Source organism: Lutjanus erythropterus, chromosome 13 (assembly GCF_056507025.1).
Source record: "Lutjanus erythropterus isolate fLutEry1 chromosome 13, fLutEry1.hap2, whole genome shotgun sequence".
Classification (NCBI taxonomy): domain Eukaryota; kingdom Metazoa; phylum Chordata; class Actinopteri; order Lutjaniformes; family Lutjanidae; genus Lutjanus; species Lutjanus erythropterus.
The window spans coordinates 40,392,243-40,408,618 of NC_139329.1; the positions used below are offsets into that span (position 1 = coordinate 40,392,243).

At 42.2% G+C, this 16,376-nt stretch overlaps 1 protein-coding gene across 1 annotated transcript in view; it reads right to left on the minus strand.

Moving 5' to 3' along the window:
- The window catches only part of ptprbl (protein tyrosine phosphatase receptor type B, like), a 49,815-nt gene extending 34,853 nt beyond the window's left edge, over nt 1-14,962 (minus strand). The window contains exons 1-4 of the mRNA XM_084735030.1: nt 14,865-14,962; nt 12,733-13,137; nt 8,582-10,464; nt 3,430-3,709 (exon numbers count right to left, since the gene is read on the minus strand). Of these exons, the coding sequence (XP_084591156.1) occupies nt 3,430-3,709; nt 8,582-10,464; nt 12,733-13,137; nt 14,865-14,925 (2,629 nt within the window). The 5' untranslated portion in view covers nt 14,926-14,962. The remainder of the gene's footprint in view (nt 1-3,429; nt 3,710-8,581; nt 10,465-12,732; nt 13,138-14,864) is intronic.
- Nucleotides 14,963-16,376: the final 1,414 nt, after the last annotated feature.

Genomic DNA, 16,376 nt, shown 5'->3' on the forward strand with positions numbered 1-16,376 from the left:
GAGCCAAAACCAAGGCACGGATCTGTTCCACTCTGACTCGCTTGCAACCCTGGACTGTCATCCGGGGTGACAAGAGAAGAGGAGGGACCGCCTCGTGCACGCCACCGTCGGAGTCCATCCAGCTGGAAACAGGTTCAGTGTGCTGGGGAAGCTGGAGCAACACCTGTCCGCTGTCGATCTAGATCAGTGCCACTACCCACAGAGTCTGGTGGTCCCGGCGCCAGTCCGGGCGCCGGCCCAGAGAATGGAGCCTCTAAACCGACAGCCTCTGAAGGGACTGGCTCCAAACCCACCAGACAACGTCCACGTCAGGTCACAACGCTGGTCATAGGTGACTCCGTCATCAGGGTCATGGTGTTGAGCGTTTCATCAGACCACTGTCTCTGCACACCTGGCTGGTGTCTCCTTCATCAGCAACTTCAATCTCTTCTGGGAACGCAGGCAGTTGTTTAAAAATGACGGTCTACATCCCAGTTGGCTGGGGACAAAACTTCTATCCTCAAATATTTGGTACTGTGTCGCCCACCTGGGGGGCCACTCCACCAGAAGTCCCAGATAAAACACTCTGCGTCCAATTATTCTTATTCTCCTTGAGTGGAGTAAACTTTAACAACCTCTTATGCATCCCAACATCTCGTGGCTCTACAGAGCAAAGCCGGACAGCAAATCTAAAATTTGTGCTTTTAAATATCAGGTCTCTTGTCAATAAAACGTTGTTAATTAATTATCTTATTTTAGACCATCAGTCTATTTTTAACTGAAACCTTGTAAACACAGACGCGTCAGCTTCTCTTATTGAAACCCACAAAATGATAATTTCTCCTCCTCTGTTAGACGAGGACAGAGGGGTGGTGGCACATCCACTGTATGTACTGGTGCTCTGAAGAGGACGGATATTTACTTTGATGGATTTAACTCATTTGAGTATCATGATGTCATACTGAAATGCCAGCCTCCCATTCTTACAGTTACTGTCTATAGACCGCCAAAGTATTGCCCAAACTCGTCATCACGGGTCTTTCTGTTGACATTTCAGAAGTTCAGAATGTAGTTTTGTCTGATCACTATTTAATTGAATTCACTGTCTCCTTTCATAAGCTGCACCACATCTCTAGATGCACTGTTAAAAAACGATATCTTGCACCTGAAATGGCAGAAAACTTTACTTTGCATATAAATAATATGTCTTTACCAGTTCTTCCTTCATCTGTTGATGACCTAATGGACAATTTAAATACAAAACTGCCATCAGTTATTGACCAAATTGCCCCTGTCAGGTACAAAAAAATACCTCAAAATCAAAGACCACTTTGAAGAACCCAGAATACTAATCAGCTGAAAAGAAACTGTCGCAAAGCTGAACGGAGATGGTGAAAGATGGAACTTCAGAAATAAGAAATGCCCGGCGATCCTATTTCTCTGAACTCTGGGCTCTTTTTCAGCTGTTGATAGTCTTATTAACTCTGCACCAAACTCCTGCTCCAAACACCTGGGCACCTTAAAATGCAATGAATGTTCCGCCTACTTCAGAGACAAGATTACAACAATCAGAACAAATATTACTCAGAAAAGGCGAGACAGTTAAAATCCTCTACCTGTGCCCTAAATTCATGTTCCCACCACTTTTTAAAAATTGGTTTTTAACAGTTTGGCTGAGGAATTTCTAACAATTACGATCTACTCATTATTCACAGGCACCTTCCCGAAAGCTTTTAAAAATGCTTTGATTAAAGCACAGCCCAAAAAAGACAACATGGACAGTTCTGTTTGATTGATTTCTCCTGAAGTGTTTTAACTGATGAGTATTTTATCTGGTTTTACTTTGTCCTATATTAGTTCTGACTTTCATTTCATTTACATATTTATTTGTTTTATTTATTTATTTTATTTTATTTGAAATGTTTCAATTTTCTTTCCTCTCTCCCTTTTATGTTCAGCACTTTGTGTTGCCTTTTATAATGAATAAATTGTGCTATATAAATAAAGTATTATTATTATTATTATTATCATTATTATTATATGTATTCATATGATGTCATGTGTATCCTGCAGGTATCACTGATAAATGTGTGATTAGAGAAAAGCAGTCAGATGGTGTTGAACAAAGTGAACTGTGTCTCTCTAATCTTTATAAAAACAGCCTCCTGCCTGCATCCGCTCAAACAAACAATGTGAGGAGGGAAGTGGCTCAGAGGGGGTGGGGTGGGTGGTGCTGGGGTCACTGGTGTTACTGGTGTTACTGGAAACAAACACTTGAAATGATGCAGACCATTGTTAGAGAGCTCACTGATGGTCAGTGGTCAGGATGCTGCAGAGGAGAGCAACACAGTCTGACAGCAGCTAATTTAAGAACCATCACATTTAATCTCTTTATCATTATGGAAAAAAAGTGTGTGATCAGACTCCATGTTAAACTTCCCTGTGGAGGTTCTCACCTCTGTGGAAACACATCATGCACATTCCTACCACATACTTCCACTGACCAGCAGGTGGCAGCAACATCTGAACACAAATGTCTTAATTTTATCCTCCTCACATTTTCTACACAGACTCGTTAGTTTAGTTTGAATGACTCTGAGGTGAATTATTGATTATTTTCGTTTTGCATCTTTGTGAGCCGCCTTCAAACACCAAGACTGATTTCAACCTAAACGGACAAAACAATAAGACATAAAAGACGATTGACTGGTGGATCCATCAGAGGACATCACACAGGACAGACGTAAAAATACAAAATACATAAAACAATGAAAAATGCAAAACAAGACAAAAACAAGAAGATATAAAGAAAAAATACATACCAAGATGAAAACAAAAAAGTTGTAACGATGAAAAACAACATAAAATATGCAAGAAGAAACAAAGACAAAACAATTCAAAAAAGATGTAACAAGGTGTAAAAACTTAAAAGCTGAAAAAGATGTAGCAAGACAAAAAACAACCTAAAAAAATGTACAAAAAGAGACGTAAAAAGATATTAAAGATGCAACAAGATGAAAAAAAATGTAAAAGATGCAAAAAGATGAAATGTAAAAGACATAACAGGAAGTAAAAGATGTGACAAGATGAAACTGACATAAAATATGTAGCAAAAAGATGTAACAAGAAAAAAACAAGGTAAAAGCAATGAACCAGCAGGTGGCAGTAACAAACCAACAACGTGCCAACAAAGAGAAGAGGAGCTCATAAATATGATTCGTCTTTCTCTTTTAGGTTGAACATTTCATTTTTCAGTTTAACTGAAGACTCTCTGCTTTTATATTTATGCACTTTAATTATTATATTTATTATTATTCGCTCTCTGTGTGTATCTTAACTTATTGTGCTGCTGTTTCCCCCTGAGGATCAATAAAGTCTCAGTTCGTTTGAACTGTTAATCAGAATAATTGAACCCTGACTGTGTTTACAGGTGAACTGTGTGTTTCTCACCTGTCTGCACTGATGCGTTGCTCCTCTCTCCATCCTCATTAGAAATCACTGTCAGACGGTACACAGTCCCGGGCTCCAGACCAGACACCTGACAGGTGTAGGTGTTCCTGGACTCTCCATCAGGGTCGCAGTGGGTGAACTGGGAGCTGTGGGAGCTGTGGGAGCCGTCTTCAGTGACCAGGCTGAAGTTACACCACAGACCGTCTGTGATGAACTTCACAAGAAGAGACTCTGAGCTGGAGCTGATCTCAGTGAAGTTTACAGAGCAGCTGGACTGCACCTGAAACAGGAAGTGACATCACACAGGTGAAGCTTCAAACAAAAAACTTGAAACTTGTAGTAGTACAGTCCAAGAAATGAATATATCTGAGATATGAATCAACTTCACATGTGAATATACAAGAACATAACAAATGTGCTTCGACAGGCAGCTGCTGATGTCACCGTTTACAGTCTGACACCTGATCACTCAAACTCTGTCTTGGTTTGGAAAAGATGCAACGAGAAAGAAAAAACAACCTTCCACTTGATTCAATCAAAAGAAAAAGGAGCAGTCATAGACACTAAATGAAGGAAACAATGACAAAGAACAAATATTTATTCCACTCAAAAGCAGCTGGAAACATTAAAGTTATTTTTACTAACTTCCTTAAATACAAAGGGGACCATAAAAAGATATGATCACAGCTTCTTAATGAATTATTTGAATTGTTTGTGTGTGAAAAAAGAAAAACCTAATATCTGCAGAACCTGCAGAGTTTTAGAGGCGTCTGATAAACATGTGACCATAAAACAAGCTGGGTCACGACTCTCATTCTGACAAGACGGAAAGAGACGGACACGACGTAACAAGACACAAAAGACATATCAAGATGGAATACAGCAAAAAAGATAACATGACAAAAAAGATTCAACACGACATAACAGGATGCATATCAAGACGTTACAGGACAAAGAAATTTGTAAACGAGGTAAAAGATGAGCAAAAAGATGTAAACAAGGTAAAGAAATAAGACAAAAAAGACGTAACAAAACTAAAATTATATAAAAGACGGAACAACAAAAGATCTAACTACATTGGTATTGTGACTGAAAACCAAACTGATATTGAATTGAATTGAATCAGTTTGGGAAAACTGAAGTGAAACCAAACCCTGTTATATAAACTAACTTGCTGTTACAACACTCCCCTGTCTCCCCTATGAATCGTTTGCTGCTCAGCAGGTCCTTCATTAACTAGAGAAGACAAGCTGTGAAGACAAGCTGAATCATATCATGAATGAATGAAAGATGTTGAATACTTTGAGGTTACTGCTTGTCTGTAGAAGCAGTTGAAGAAATATGAGGAGGTTATTGAAACAGTTGGTGATTACTTTAATAATCGATTCATTATTGATTAATCATTGCAGCTCAAACAAAAAGTGTTACTACCATCCCTGCTTTCTCTTAAGAAAATGTGATGCAAAATGTTTCTGCTGCAGGTTGAAGTTTTTTATTTCTTTATCACATCGAGCGTCTTCTATCAGACAGACAGAAGATCTGAGAGTCTCTCAACCAACAACTCATGAACATTAACTGGATGTTTTGAGGTCAAATAAACACAATCTGCTGACAACATGAAGAACATGTTTGTCTCTGCAGCTGGCAGGTACGTTTGGCCCCTGGGGCAGAAACATCTGCCTGTACTGCCCCGAAAAGCCGCCACAGGTGTGTCCACTCACCTCTTTGATACTCCAGAACAAACCAAGTATGAAACATGTTGTGACGGAGGTGAACATTGTGTTTCCTCTGATTTAAAGGAACATGGTTCAGTCTCAGGTGAGCTGACATACCGCTGCAGGTAGACACGCCGTCCTTGAAAGTGTCTTCAACATGTTCCGGACCAGATGCCATCTACATCCTTTTCCTCACAGCATCACCTCAGCTGATAGACTCATTATCACCTTCATCTGTCCATCTGTCCATCCGTCCATCCGTCCATCTGTCCATCTGTCCATCCGTCCATCCGTGGACCTTCAGACCTTCAGTCTGCAGCTCCGTCCAGCAGACAGACTCTGTGCAGACCGGACTGACGCCACACCCTGCTGTTTTCCTTCCTTCCTCTGCCAGACTTTCTCTGAGACCTTTAACATCAAACTGACTCCATCAGAGCAGAACTGACCATTGTTGTAAGGATTATCCAATCAGAAACAGCCATTGTTATCACAGTTATCCAATCAGGAAGCTGCAGCCTCTGAGCCACAAACAGCCTCTAATAATAGAAGTTCATCACCTTCATCAGTTCTTCATAAAGCAATCAAACTGATAAACTTTATTGATTTTTCACATATACAATCATTCTGTTGAGGAGCAACAAAAGACTGGGAACGTTGTTGAATGGTAAAAAAAGAACAGCTGTTTGGAACGTTCCACAGGTAAGCAGGTGAGTTGGTAACAGGTGACAGGATCATGATTGGATATTAAAGGCTCAGTGGTTCACAGCATGAGAACGTTTGTCAACACAAAACTGCAGGAATTTATAGATTTCATCATCTACAATCATAATATCATGAAAAGATTCAGAGAATCCAGAGAAATCTCTGAGAACCAACAGACTGTCTGTGACCTTTGACCCCTCAGGCAGCGCTGCATTAAAAACCCTCATCACTGTATAAAGGACACTACATGGACTCAGGGACACAGTTTGTCTCTGCATCTACAAATGTAAGTTCAGACTCAAAGACAAAGACACCAACAACATCCAGAGACACTGCAGACGTCTCTGGACCAGAGCTCAGCTGAGACGGACGCAAAGAGGAAAAGTGTCCTGTGGTCTGACGAGTCCACATTTCAGACTGTTTTCACTGATCATGGACGTCGTGTCCTCCGGGCTGAAGAGGAAAAGGACCGTCCAGATTGTCCCCAGCACTGACTTCAACAGACAGCAGCTGTGATGTTTGGACGGATTCAGAGAGACACATGCTGCCATCACTGACGTCTTCTTCAGAGACGTCCCTGATTATTTCAGAGACGATGCTGAGACACGTTGTGGACGTGTTCCAACAGCGTGTCTTCATAGTAAAAGAGTTCAGGTCCTAGACTGACCTGGACCTGCAGTCCAGACCTGGACCTGCAGTCCAGACGTGTCTCCCATTGAAAATGTGTGGTGCATCATGAAGCACAAAACAGGACAACAGAGACTGTGGACTGTTGATCAGCTGAAGACGAATATCAAGAAAGAATGAGACAGAATTGACCTTTAAAACTTGAACACTGACTGAGTGTCAGAAGAAAAGATGATGGATCACAGAGAGAAACATGAAACACAACGACTGCAGATTTACTACAAACATTAAAGTTGATCAGTCTGATCAATAAATATCTGATCTTTGTTCTGGATTCAGATGAATACAGGTGAAAAACTTAATGCATTTTGTTTTTTTGTTTACTTTTTTTTTTTTTTAATTGGGGTTGTACATCTATAAAATTCTCAGGTTTTAGTTTGTGTTTGAATCTCTGGTTTGGAAATGAACAGCTGTTAAACATGACCTTCTTTATTTTCATCTGTGACTGAAACACGTGTTTCAAATCATGTTCTGTCTCTCAGACGTCTCTAAACAGATTCTCACTGCTGGTTTGATTATTGACTGGAACCAGAAAACCACAACCTGTCTGCTGGAGGTTAGAACAAAACACAGAGCACAGACGGACAACTCATCACCATGGCAACCACACTGAGAGTCAGCCATGATAGCGGCTCTGTGAGCACAGTGGTGCTTTGAGCTAAATGCTCACAATGACAATGCTAAGCAAGCCTCAGGAGAAAAATGGATTACATGAAGGGAGTTAAGTAATTAGGCAACTATACTCAATTACAATTACAGAAGAGACAGACCAACTGCTAATGTTAGCTACACTGACCAACTGCTAATGTTAGCTACACAGACCAACTGCTAATGTTAGCTACACTGACCAACTGCTAATGTTAGCTACACTGACCAACTGCTAATGTTAGCTACACTGACCAACTGCTAATGTTAGCTACACAGACCAACTGCTAATGTTAGCTACACTGACCAAATGCTAATGTTAGCTTTACAGACCAAGTGCTAATGTTAGCTACACTGACCAACTGCTAATGTTAGCTACACTGACCAAGTGCTAATGTTAGCTTTACAGACCAACTGCTAATATTAGCTACACAGACCAACTGCTAATGTTAGCTACACAGACCAACTGCTAATGTTAGCTACACAGACCAAGTGCTAATGTTAGCTACACAGACCAACTGCTAATGTTAGCTACATTGACCAACTGCTAATGTTAGCTACACTGACCAACTGCTAATGTTAGCTACACTGACCAACTGCTAATGTTAGCTACACAGACCAACTGCTAATGTTAGCTACACTGACCAAATGCTAATGTTAGCTTTACAGACCAAGTGCTAATGTTAGCTACACTGACCAACTGCTAATGTTAGCTACACTGACCAAGTGCTAATGTTAGCTTTACAGACCAACTGCTAATATTAGCTACACAGACCAACTGCTAATGTTAGCTACACAGACCAACTGCTAATGTTAGCTACACAGACCAAGTGCTAATGTTAGCTACACAGACCAACTGCTAATGTTAGCTACACTGACCAAGTGCTAATGTTAGCTTTACAGACCAACTGCTAATGTTAGCTACACAGACCAACTGCTAATGTTAGCTACACAGACCAAATGCTAATGTTAGCTTTACAGACCAAATGCTAATGTTAGCTTTACAGACCAACTGCTAATGTTAGCTACACAGACCAACTGCTAATGTTAGCTACACTGACCAAATGCTAATGTTAGCTTTACAGACCAACTGCTAATGTTAGCTACACAGACCAACTGCTAATGTTAGCAACACAGTTAGCTACACAGACCAAGTGCTAATGTTAGCTACATTGACCAACTGCTAATGTTAGCAACACTGACCAAGTGCTAATGTTAGCTACATTGACCAACTGCTAATGTTAGCTACATTGACCAACTGCTAATGTTAGCTACACAGACCAACTGCTAATGTTAGCTACACAGACCAAGTGCTAATGTTAGCTACACAGACCAAGTGCTAATGTTAGCTACACAGACCAACTGCTAACATTCGATACTACAATAACAACAGGAGAACTTACAGTAGTAGTAGTAGTAGTAGTAGTAGTAGAAGTAGTTGCAGGTGTAGTTGATGCTGACGTGGTGGTTGGAGGTGTAGTTGTAGTCGGAGGAGGAGCTGCGGCGGTTCTGGTTGTTGGTGTAGCTGCAGGTGTTGTTGTACTGGTCATACTGGTCGTACTGGTTGAAGTGGTTTTGATGGTTGGTGTCGTGGTTGTGGTTGGAAGGGGTGTGGTTAAGATGACTGTGGTTGTACTGGTTGCAGTTTCTGTGGTTGTCATGATTACAGGACTGGTGGTGGTGGGTTTGATTGTCGGACCTGTAGGTGGGACTGATGGAGGTGAGGACATCAGCCTGGCTGGTGGAGATGTGGGCGGAGCTCCTTCAGCCATAAAGGACACTGGCAGTGTGGAGGTCATTGTGGGCGGAGTCTGAGGGGTCATAGGCAGGATGTGATGGGTGGACAGAGAATCTATCTCTATGACTGGTGTGGATGATGGAGGGGGCGGAGCTGAGGTGGAGACAGGTGGCAGGTGGACAGGCGGTGTTGTATAAACTATTTGTTGGGACGATGCTGAGTCAGAGACAGAAGACGAACTGACAGATGTGACGTCAGCAGTGACATCAGCAGTGACATCAGCACTCCCATCAGTTGTGTCCCTGGTGTTGGCCTGTGAGGACACCGTGGGGGAAACCAGAGTTACAGCTGCAGGTTCATTTCCAGTCCAGAAGTAGGACATGGTGGACATGTCTCCATGTCCTGCTGATGATTTCTCTGTGGTGGACATGTCTCCATGTCCTGCTGATGTCCTCTCTGTGGTGGACATGTCTCCATGTCCTGCTGATGTCCTCTCTGTGGACATGTCTCCATGTCCTGCTGATGTCCTCTCTGTGAACAGGTCAGTGGTGGACATGTCTCCGTGTCCTGCTGATGATTTCTCTGTGGTGGACATGTCTCCATGTCCTGCTGATGATTTCTCTGTGGTGGACATGTCTCCATGTCCTGCTGATGTCCTCTCTGTGGACAGATCAGTGGTGGACATGTCTCCGTGTCCTGCTGATGATTTCTCTGTGGTGGACATGTCTCCATGTCCTGCTGATGTCCTCTCTGTGGACATGTCTCCATGTTCTGCTGATGTCCTCTCTGTGGACAGGTCAGTGGTGGACATGTCTCCATGTTCTGCTGATGTCCTCTCTGTGGACAGGTCAGTGGTGGACATGTCTCCATGTTCTGCTGATGTCCTCTCTGTGGACATGTCTCCATGTCCTGCTGATGTCCTCTCTGTGAACAGGTCAGTGGTGGACATGTCTCCACGTCCTGCTGATGTCCTCTCTGTGGACATGTCTCCATGTCCTGCTGATGTCCTCTCTGTGGACAGGTCAGTGGTGGACATGTCTCCATGTCCTGCTGATGTCCTCTCTGTGGACAGGTCAGTGGTGGACATGTCTCCACGTCCTGTTGATGTCCTCTCTGTGGACAGGTCAGTGGTGGACATGTCTCCACGTCCTGCTGATGTCCTCTCTGTGAACAGGTCAGTGGTGGACATCTCTATGTGTCCTGGTGTTGTCTTGTCTTCATTCAGCTCAGAGACATGTGTTCCTGATGTCCTCTCTCTGGAGAAGTCAGTGGAGGACACAGGTGGACTGGAGGGGACAACATGGTTGCTGCGTAGAGCAGACAACTCAGTGACAGCAGAGTCCATCTCTGACCTTCTGGTCCGTGGTCGCCTGATGTCTCTGTCCCCTCTGTCAGTGACTGTCCTGTGTACCTGTGAGGACGTCACCTGTCTGCTGTCTCTGTGTGTCTCATCTATCCTGTCAGGACTTCTGATGGTGGAGACACTGTTGGACAGTCCCACTGGTTTATATGTGGATGAATAAAAGACGGCGGAGACAGACGTGGAGTCTGAAGACAAAGAGAAGAAGAAGAAAATAAATTTACAGGACATTTTAAAAAATGTCTTCAACACTGTGTCTAGCAGGTGTATTCAACCACTGGCCCGCACACCAGATGTGGTCCTTTTGAATTTGTCTGAGGTCTGCAGGAGGCAAACCAGGCTGCACGTGTGACCAGTCAAACTAAGGTACAAACAGAATCAGACACGGGACATCCAGACATGTCCTCTCTGTCCTCTCTGTCTTTATTTCAGTACAAATACACATAATTTACTGCTGATTCAACTTGTTTACTGCAGTGAAACTGAAAAAAGTTCAATGTCCTCTAGTTTAGACGTAAAAAGTTGTCCTCGGAAGGACATTTTTTTTGTCTTGTTGCATATTTTTCCATCTCTTATGTCTTTTTTTGTGTTACGTTGTTTCCGTCTCGTCCCGTCTGTCCTGTCTGATGTCCTCTGATGGATCCACCAGTCAATCGTCTTTTCTGTGTCTTATTGTTTCGTCCATTCAGGTTGAAATCAGTCTTGATGTTTGAAGGAGGTACAATGATGCAAAATAACAATAATCAATAATTGACCTCAGAGTCAATAAAACTAAAGTAACGAGACGAGGAGAAAGTTCAGATGTCAGAAAAATAAATACTGAAGTAAAGTACAGACACCTGAAAACTCTACTGAAGTACCGTAAGTACATAAGTATGTATTTGTACTGTTGTGCTTTTGTTACTCGACACGTCTGGAGACGTCTGAGTCACAGATCTGATCTGAGGTGTTGTTGGTCGCGTGTTTGTGAAGCAGCTGCGCTGTGATTGGCTGCAGGATTACAGCTGGTCTGTATCAGACAGAGTCTCTGCAGAGTCCAACACATCGGAAACAAAGCGATGAAGATCAACCTGTTGCTCCTCGTAGTCGTTTGACTGTGTGCGGATATTTCCGTGTGTCAGACAGAACCTCGAGCGACTCCTGAGAGATGTTATTGGCTGAGAGCAGGACAGGAAGTACACCGCTGACGTTCTTCCTGTCTGATGTGAACTGAGTGAACTGACAGAGTCCAGGAACAATGTGAGGAGGAAGTCAGGACATCAGGAGACATGTCCTCTGTCTCTCATCTCACATCTGTCATGCTACGTTAACACACTTCCTGTTCGCAGACGTTCATGTTTAGCCGGTATCATGTTCGCCAACATGTTAGCTTAGCATGTTAGCATGCTAACAGGAGCTAAATAACACTAAACACAAAGCAGAGCTGCAGCTGATGGCAGAGTTTCTAATTGTTCTTATGAAACTATCTAATATCATTTAGTCAGTTTGTTTGAAGAAAACACAGATTACAGCTGAAAACATCCAATCAAATTACTCAATAAGTTTTATTGATCTGGATGAAATCAAGTTATGATGCCATTAAGTACCTTAGCTGCCATACTTGTAGTTTTTCTCTGTTTAACTTTGTTAAAATGAGGAAGGAAGTGGAGCTGATTTATGTCAGAATATTAAGAGTAAACAATAGGAAGTAAAAACATTATGACATTTATACCTGAGCCAGTTTTCTTTATAGAGAATATAATATACAGAATATAGAATATATACAGACACATAAACACAGTTTAACTATTTCAATTTTCAATTAATCTGCTTCTTTATTAAAAGTAAAAACTGCTCATCACAGTTTGTCACGTCTTCAGACGTCCTCTTCATATTTACTGTTAGAAATGACAAAGCTGCAAACAGACGTTTGACTTTTCTGCTTGAATATTGACATATTTATTGATTATCAAAGCAGTTGGCAAGCAAAACTTGCACAGGAAGTGATGTCATAACTTCTCTATACAAGTTTTTTTTTAATAAACTCAAGCTTAAGGGAAGTGACTTTGACTTTATTGTTGTCTTTTATTATTATTCAAGCAGCTTTAACAGGTGGAAGATGTACTCAGAGCGAATACCACAGAGTACAAATCCTCTGTTACAAGTACTGCATCAACATTTTAAAGTAAAGGTAAATGTTCAGAAGTATTCACATCAAAATATAATTTAAGTCTATAAAACTAAATGTGATCTTATTTTGTCTTTTTTATCTTGTTACATTTTTTTGTCGTTATGTATTTTAACTTTGTCTATTTAAGTGTTACACTTTTCAGTCTCGTTCCATGTTTTTTTGTTTTTTTATTTTTTTGTTTTCAGTCTCGTTCCATGTTTTTGTTTTTTTATTTTCAGTCTCGTTACGTCTTTTTTGTCTTGTTATGAAAAAGTCACTGGTAGTGAGTCATCTCGCCTCCTCTCACCTGTTTCAGGACATAATGACATCATCAGGTGACTCCCTCCTGAGTCATGGTCGTACTTCCTCCACTCTGAGCTCTGCATGTTTCCTCCAATCACCACGCGTGTTCCCAGCTTCCTCAGGTACATGTGAGGTGTCTTAGCCAATCCAAACGCTCCGTTCGTGTTGTAGCAGCTCCATGCCGGCGCCGCGCTGCAGTCGCTCAGTTTGACGAGGCGGGCGTGGAGCGGCAGGCGGAGGCTGGCGTCCGCCCACAGACACCCGGAGGTCTGAGTGTGCATCAACCTGGCTCCGCCCTGCCACGCCCACTGTTGGGCGGGGTTAGTGACATTGCAGTGTCCCAGGACGACAGTCTGACTCTGGGTCGACAGACACAACCTCCTCGGGGTCAACATGATGAGGAACCCGGCTGAGGAGACACAGACGGACGCGGCAAAGTCAATAACAGAGTCTTTAAAGGAGCAGTTCAACTAGTTTTATCCACACAGTTTATTTAATATATACTGACTGTCTGAGATCAGTGTCCCACAAACTGACTCTTTTTAAAAAGGACAAACCATCATGACTCAGTTCTCCACAGACCTGATCGATAAATAATAAACAAGATGAATTAAAATTTCATAGCAACTTTCAAGCTCAACTCCAGTTCAAGTTGTTTTTAAAATAAACTACAAAAAAAGTTTTGCAAGCTAAAATCTTTAGATGAAATAATTAACTTTTCCTCTTTAGATAAACTTTAAAAATGCAGTAAAATGAGAATTAAATGCAGTTTTTTACAATCTAAAAGACACAACTTTATCTAAAGAAAATTCAATTTTTCAATTATTTTTAATTGAGTCTAATTAATTAAACTGAGACCACTTGTGAAATTTTATTGACAGAGATGCTGATAGTTGCTAAGCAACCAAGATGCATCTCCAATTATGCAAAAAGTAACAATATAACAGTGGGGTCAGTATGACCACCTGTGTTTTTCAGATTGGTAAACCCTGGATGGAACTAAGGCCTCGAGGTTATTAGGAGGCCTGCAATTAATCTGAACAGCGAGACACACTGTCTTTCTTCCACACAGGTGATACAACCACTGGGACGCATCCTGACAGTGTTGCTATGGCAGCCAAGGTGTCTCTGTCTGTCTGAACAGAACAGAGGTAACTGCCATCACAGACTGGATATCTTTGACCAGACTCATCCATTCATTGATTTTCTGTGACCGCTTAGTCCGTAAGGATCGCAGGGGGCGGAGTCTATCCCAGCTGACACTGGGTGAGACCTGGACAAGTCATCAGTTCATCACAGGACTGACACACAGAGACAGACGACCACTGACACTCACATTCACACCTACAGACAATTTAGAGTCACCAGTTAACCTGCATGCATGTCTGTGGACTGTGGGAGGAAGCCGGAGAACCCAGAGAGAACCCACGCAGACACGGGGAGAACATGCAAACTCCACACAGAAAGACCCTGATCCAGCTGGAGGATCGAACTCAGGACCTTGTTGCTGTGAGGCGGCAGCGCCGACCACTGCACCACCGTGACGCCCACTGACCAGACTCATTTTATATTATATATATATAATATTATTATTGTTGTTGTTGTTGTTGTTGATGTTGTCAGGAGGTTGTAAATGTCACATGTATTTTTATTCTTCTTTATGATTCAGCTGTTGTGAAAGAGTCACTCTGTTTGTACTTCAGTACGTTCTGATTAAACTAAGTACATTTACTCAAGTTCAAATTTAAGGAACATATACTTTAATTGAGAATTTCCATTTTATGTAACTATACTTTCCTTCCTGTCTGGAACTTTACAGAGTACATGTACTCACACACACAGAACATGTCAGAATGAGTCCATAAACACACCACGACGAGTTCAGTGTACTCACACACACAGAACATGTCAGAATGAGTCCTTAAACACACCACGACGAGTTCAGTGTACTCACACACACAGAACATGTCAGAATGAGTCCTTAAACACACCACGACGAGTTCAGTGTACTCACACACACAGAACATGTCAGAATGAGTCCTTAAACACACCACGACGAGTTCAGTGTACTCACACACACAGAAAACATGTCAGAATGAGTCCTTAAACACATCACGATGAGTTCAGTGTACTCACACACGCAGCTGAACCTGGCGAGTCCAAAAAGAAGCAGAACTCGGGCTGTGTCCATGTCCATGTCTCTGTCTCTGTGTGGCTGCAGGTCTTCGTTTGCCCTCCAGCTTCAGACTGACGAGCTGAAGGGAAATGACTCTGTGTGTGTGTGTGTGTGTGTGTGTGTGTGTGTGTGTGCGTACGTGTGTGTGTGTGTGTGTGGAGGAAACAGTCAGTGAACACAACTTCCTTCTATTCAATTGTTGTGGAGGTTCAAGAATGAAGGAGTCTGTCGGAAATACCAGAGACCATCACACATGTTCAGGTCAGACCTGAAGGAGGAGAAAACATCAGGAGGAGGAGGAGGAGGAAGAAAAAGAGGAGGAGGAGGTGGAGGAAGAAGAAGAGGAGGAGGAGGAGGAGGAGGAGGAGGAGGAGGAGGAAGAAAAAGAGGAGGAGGAGGTGGAGGAGGTGGAGGAAGAAGAGGAGGGGGAGGAAGAAGAAGAGGAGGAGGAGGGGGAGGAGGAAGAAAAAGAGGTGGAGGAGGTGGAGGAGGAGGAGGAAGAAAAAGAGGTGGAGGAGGAGGAGGAGGAGGAGGAGGAGGTGGAGGAGGTGGAGGAAGAAGAAGAGGAGGAGGAGGGGGAGGAGGAAGAAAAAGAGGTGGAGGAGGAGGAGGAGGAGGAGGAAGAAAAAGAGGAGGAGGAGGAGGAGGAGGAGGAGGAAGAAAAAGAGGTGGAGGAGGAGGAGGAGGAGGAGGTGGAGGAGGGGGACTCAGCTTAGATAACCTTGGTGGTGAAGAACCTACTGCAATGCCACCACAATGACCAGATGCAACCAGCAAAGATTTGAAAAGTTCTCGAGATGAACGATGATGTCACTCTGACGCAGCTGTTCATCACTTGTGGCCACTCATGTAGCGCTGCAACAATTAATTGATTATGAATCGATTATTAGATTGATCAACAATTATTGAGTTGATTTGAGCCATTTTTTAATAATAACAACATTCAAATTCTCATTAAATGTGAATATTTTCTGGTTTCTTTCCTCTCTGACAGGAAACTGAATATCTTTGAGTTGTGGACAAAACGAGACGTTTGAGGACGTCGTCTTGGACTCTGATCAATACAATGTCAGAAAATGTTGACCAAACAGCTGATTGATTAGTGGAAAAATTATTTCCAGATTGATCAGTAGTTGAAAAATACCACGTGCTCCACCTGTTTTCACAGGTTGGACCTATTTTTCAATTGACAGTAAAGTGACAGGATCAATATTTTTAAAATTTATGTTTGACAATAATAATAATAATAACAACAATAATAGCATTATTATTGTTGTTATTATTATTATGTCATGATATTATTACTCAGTGTACCTGATGTGAACTCAGTAACTATAATATAATCCAATAATCACCAGCTGAGGTTTGGTTGAATTCAATCAAGAAATACAGACTGTTTTCATTTAAACTGTTGGTTTTGACTCGTCGTCTCTGCAGTCTGAGGTCTGATTCTGTGTCTGATCCACCTCGGT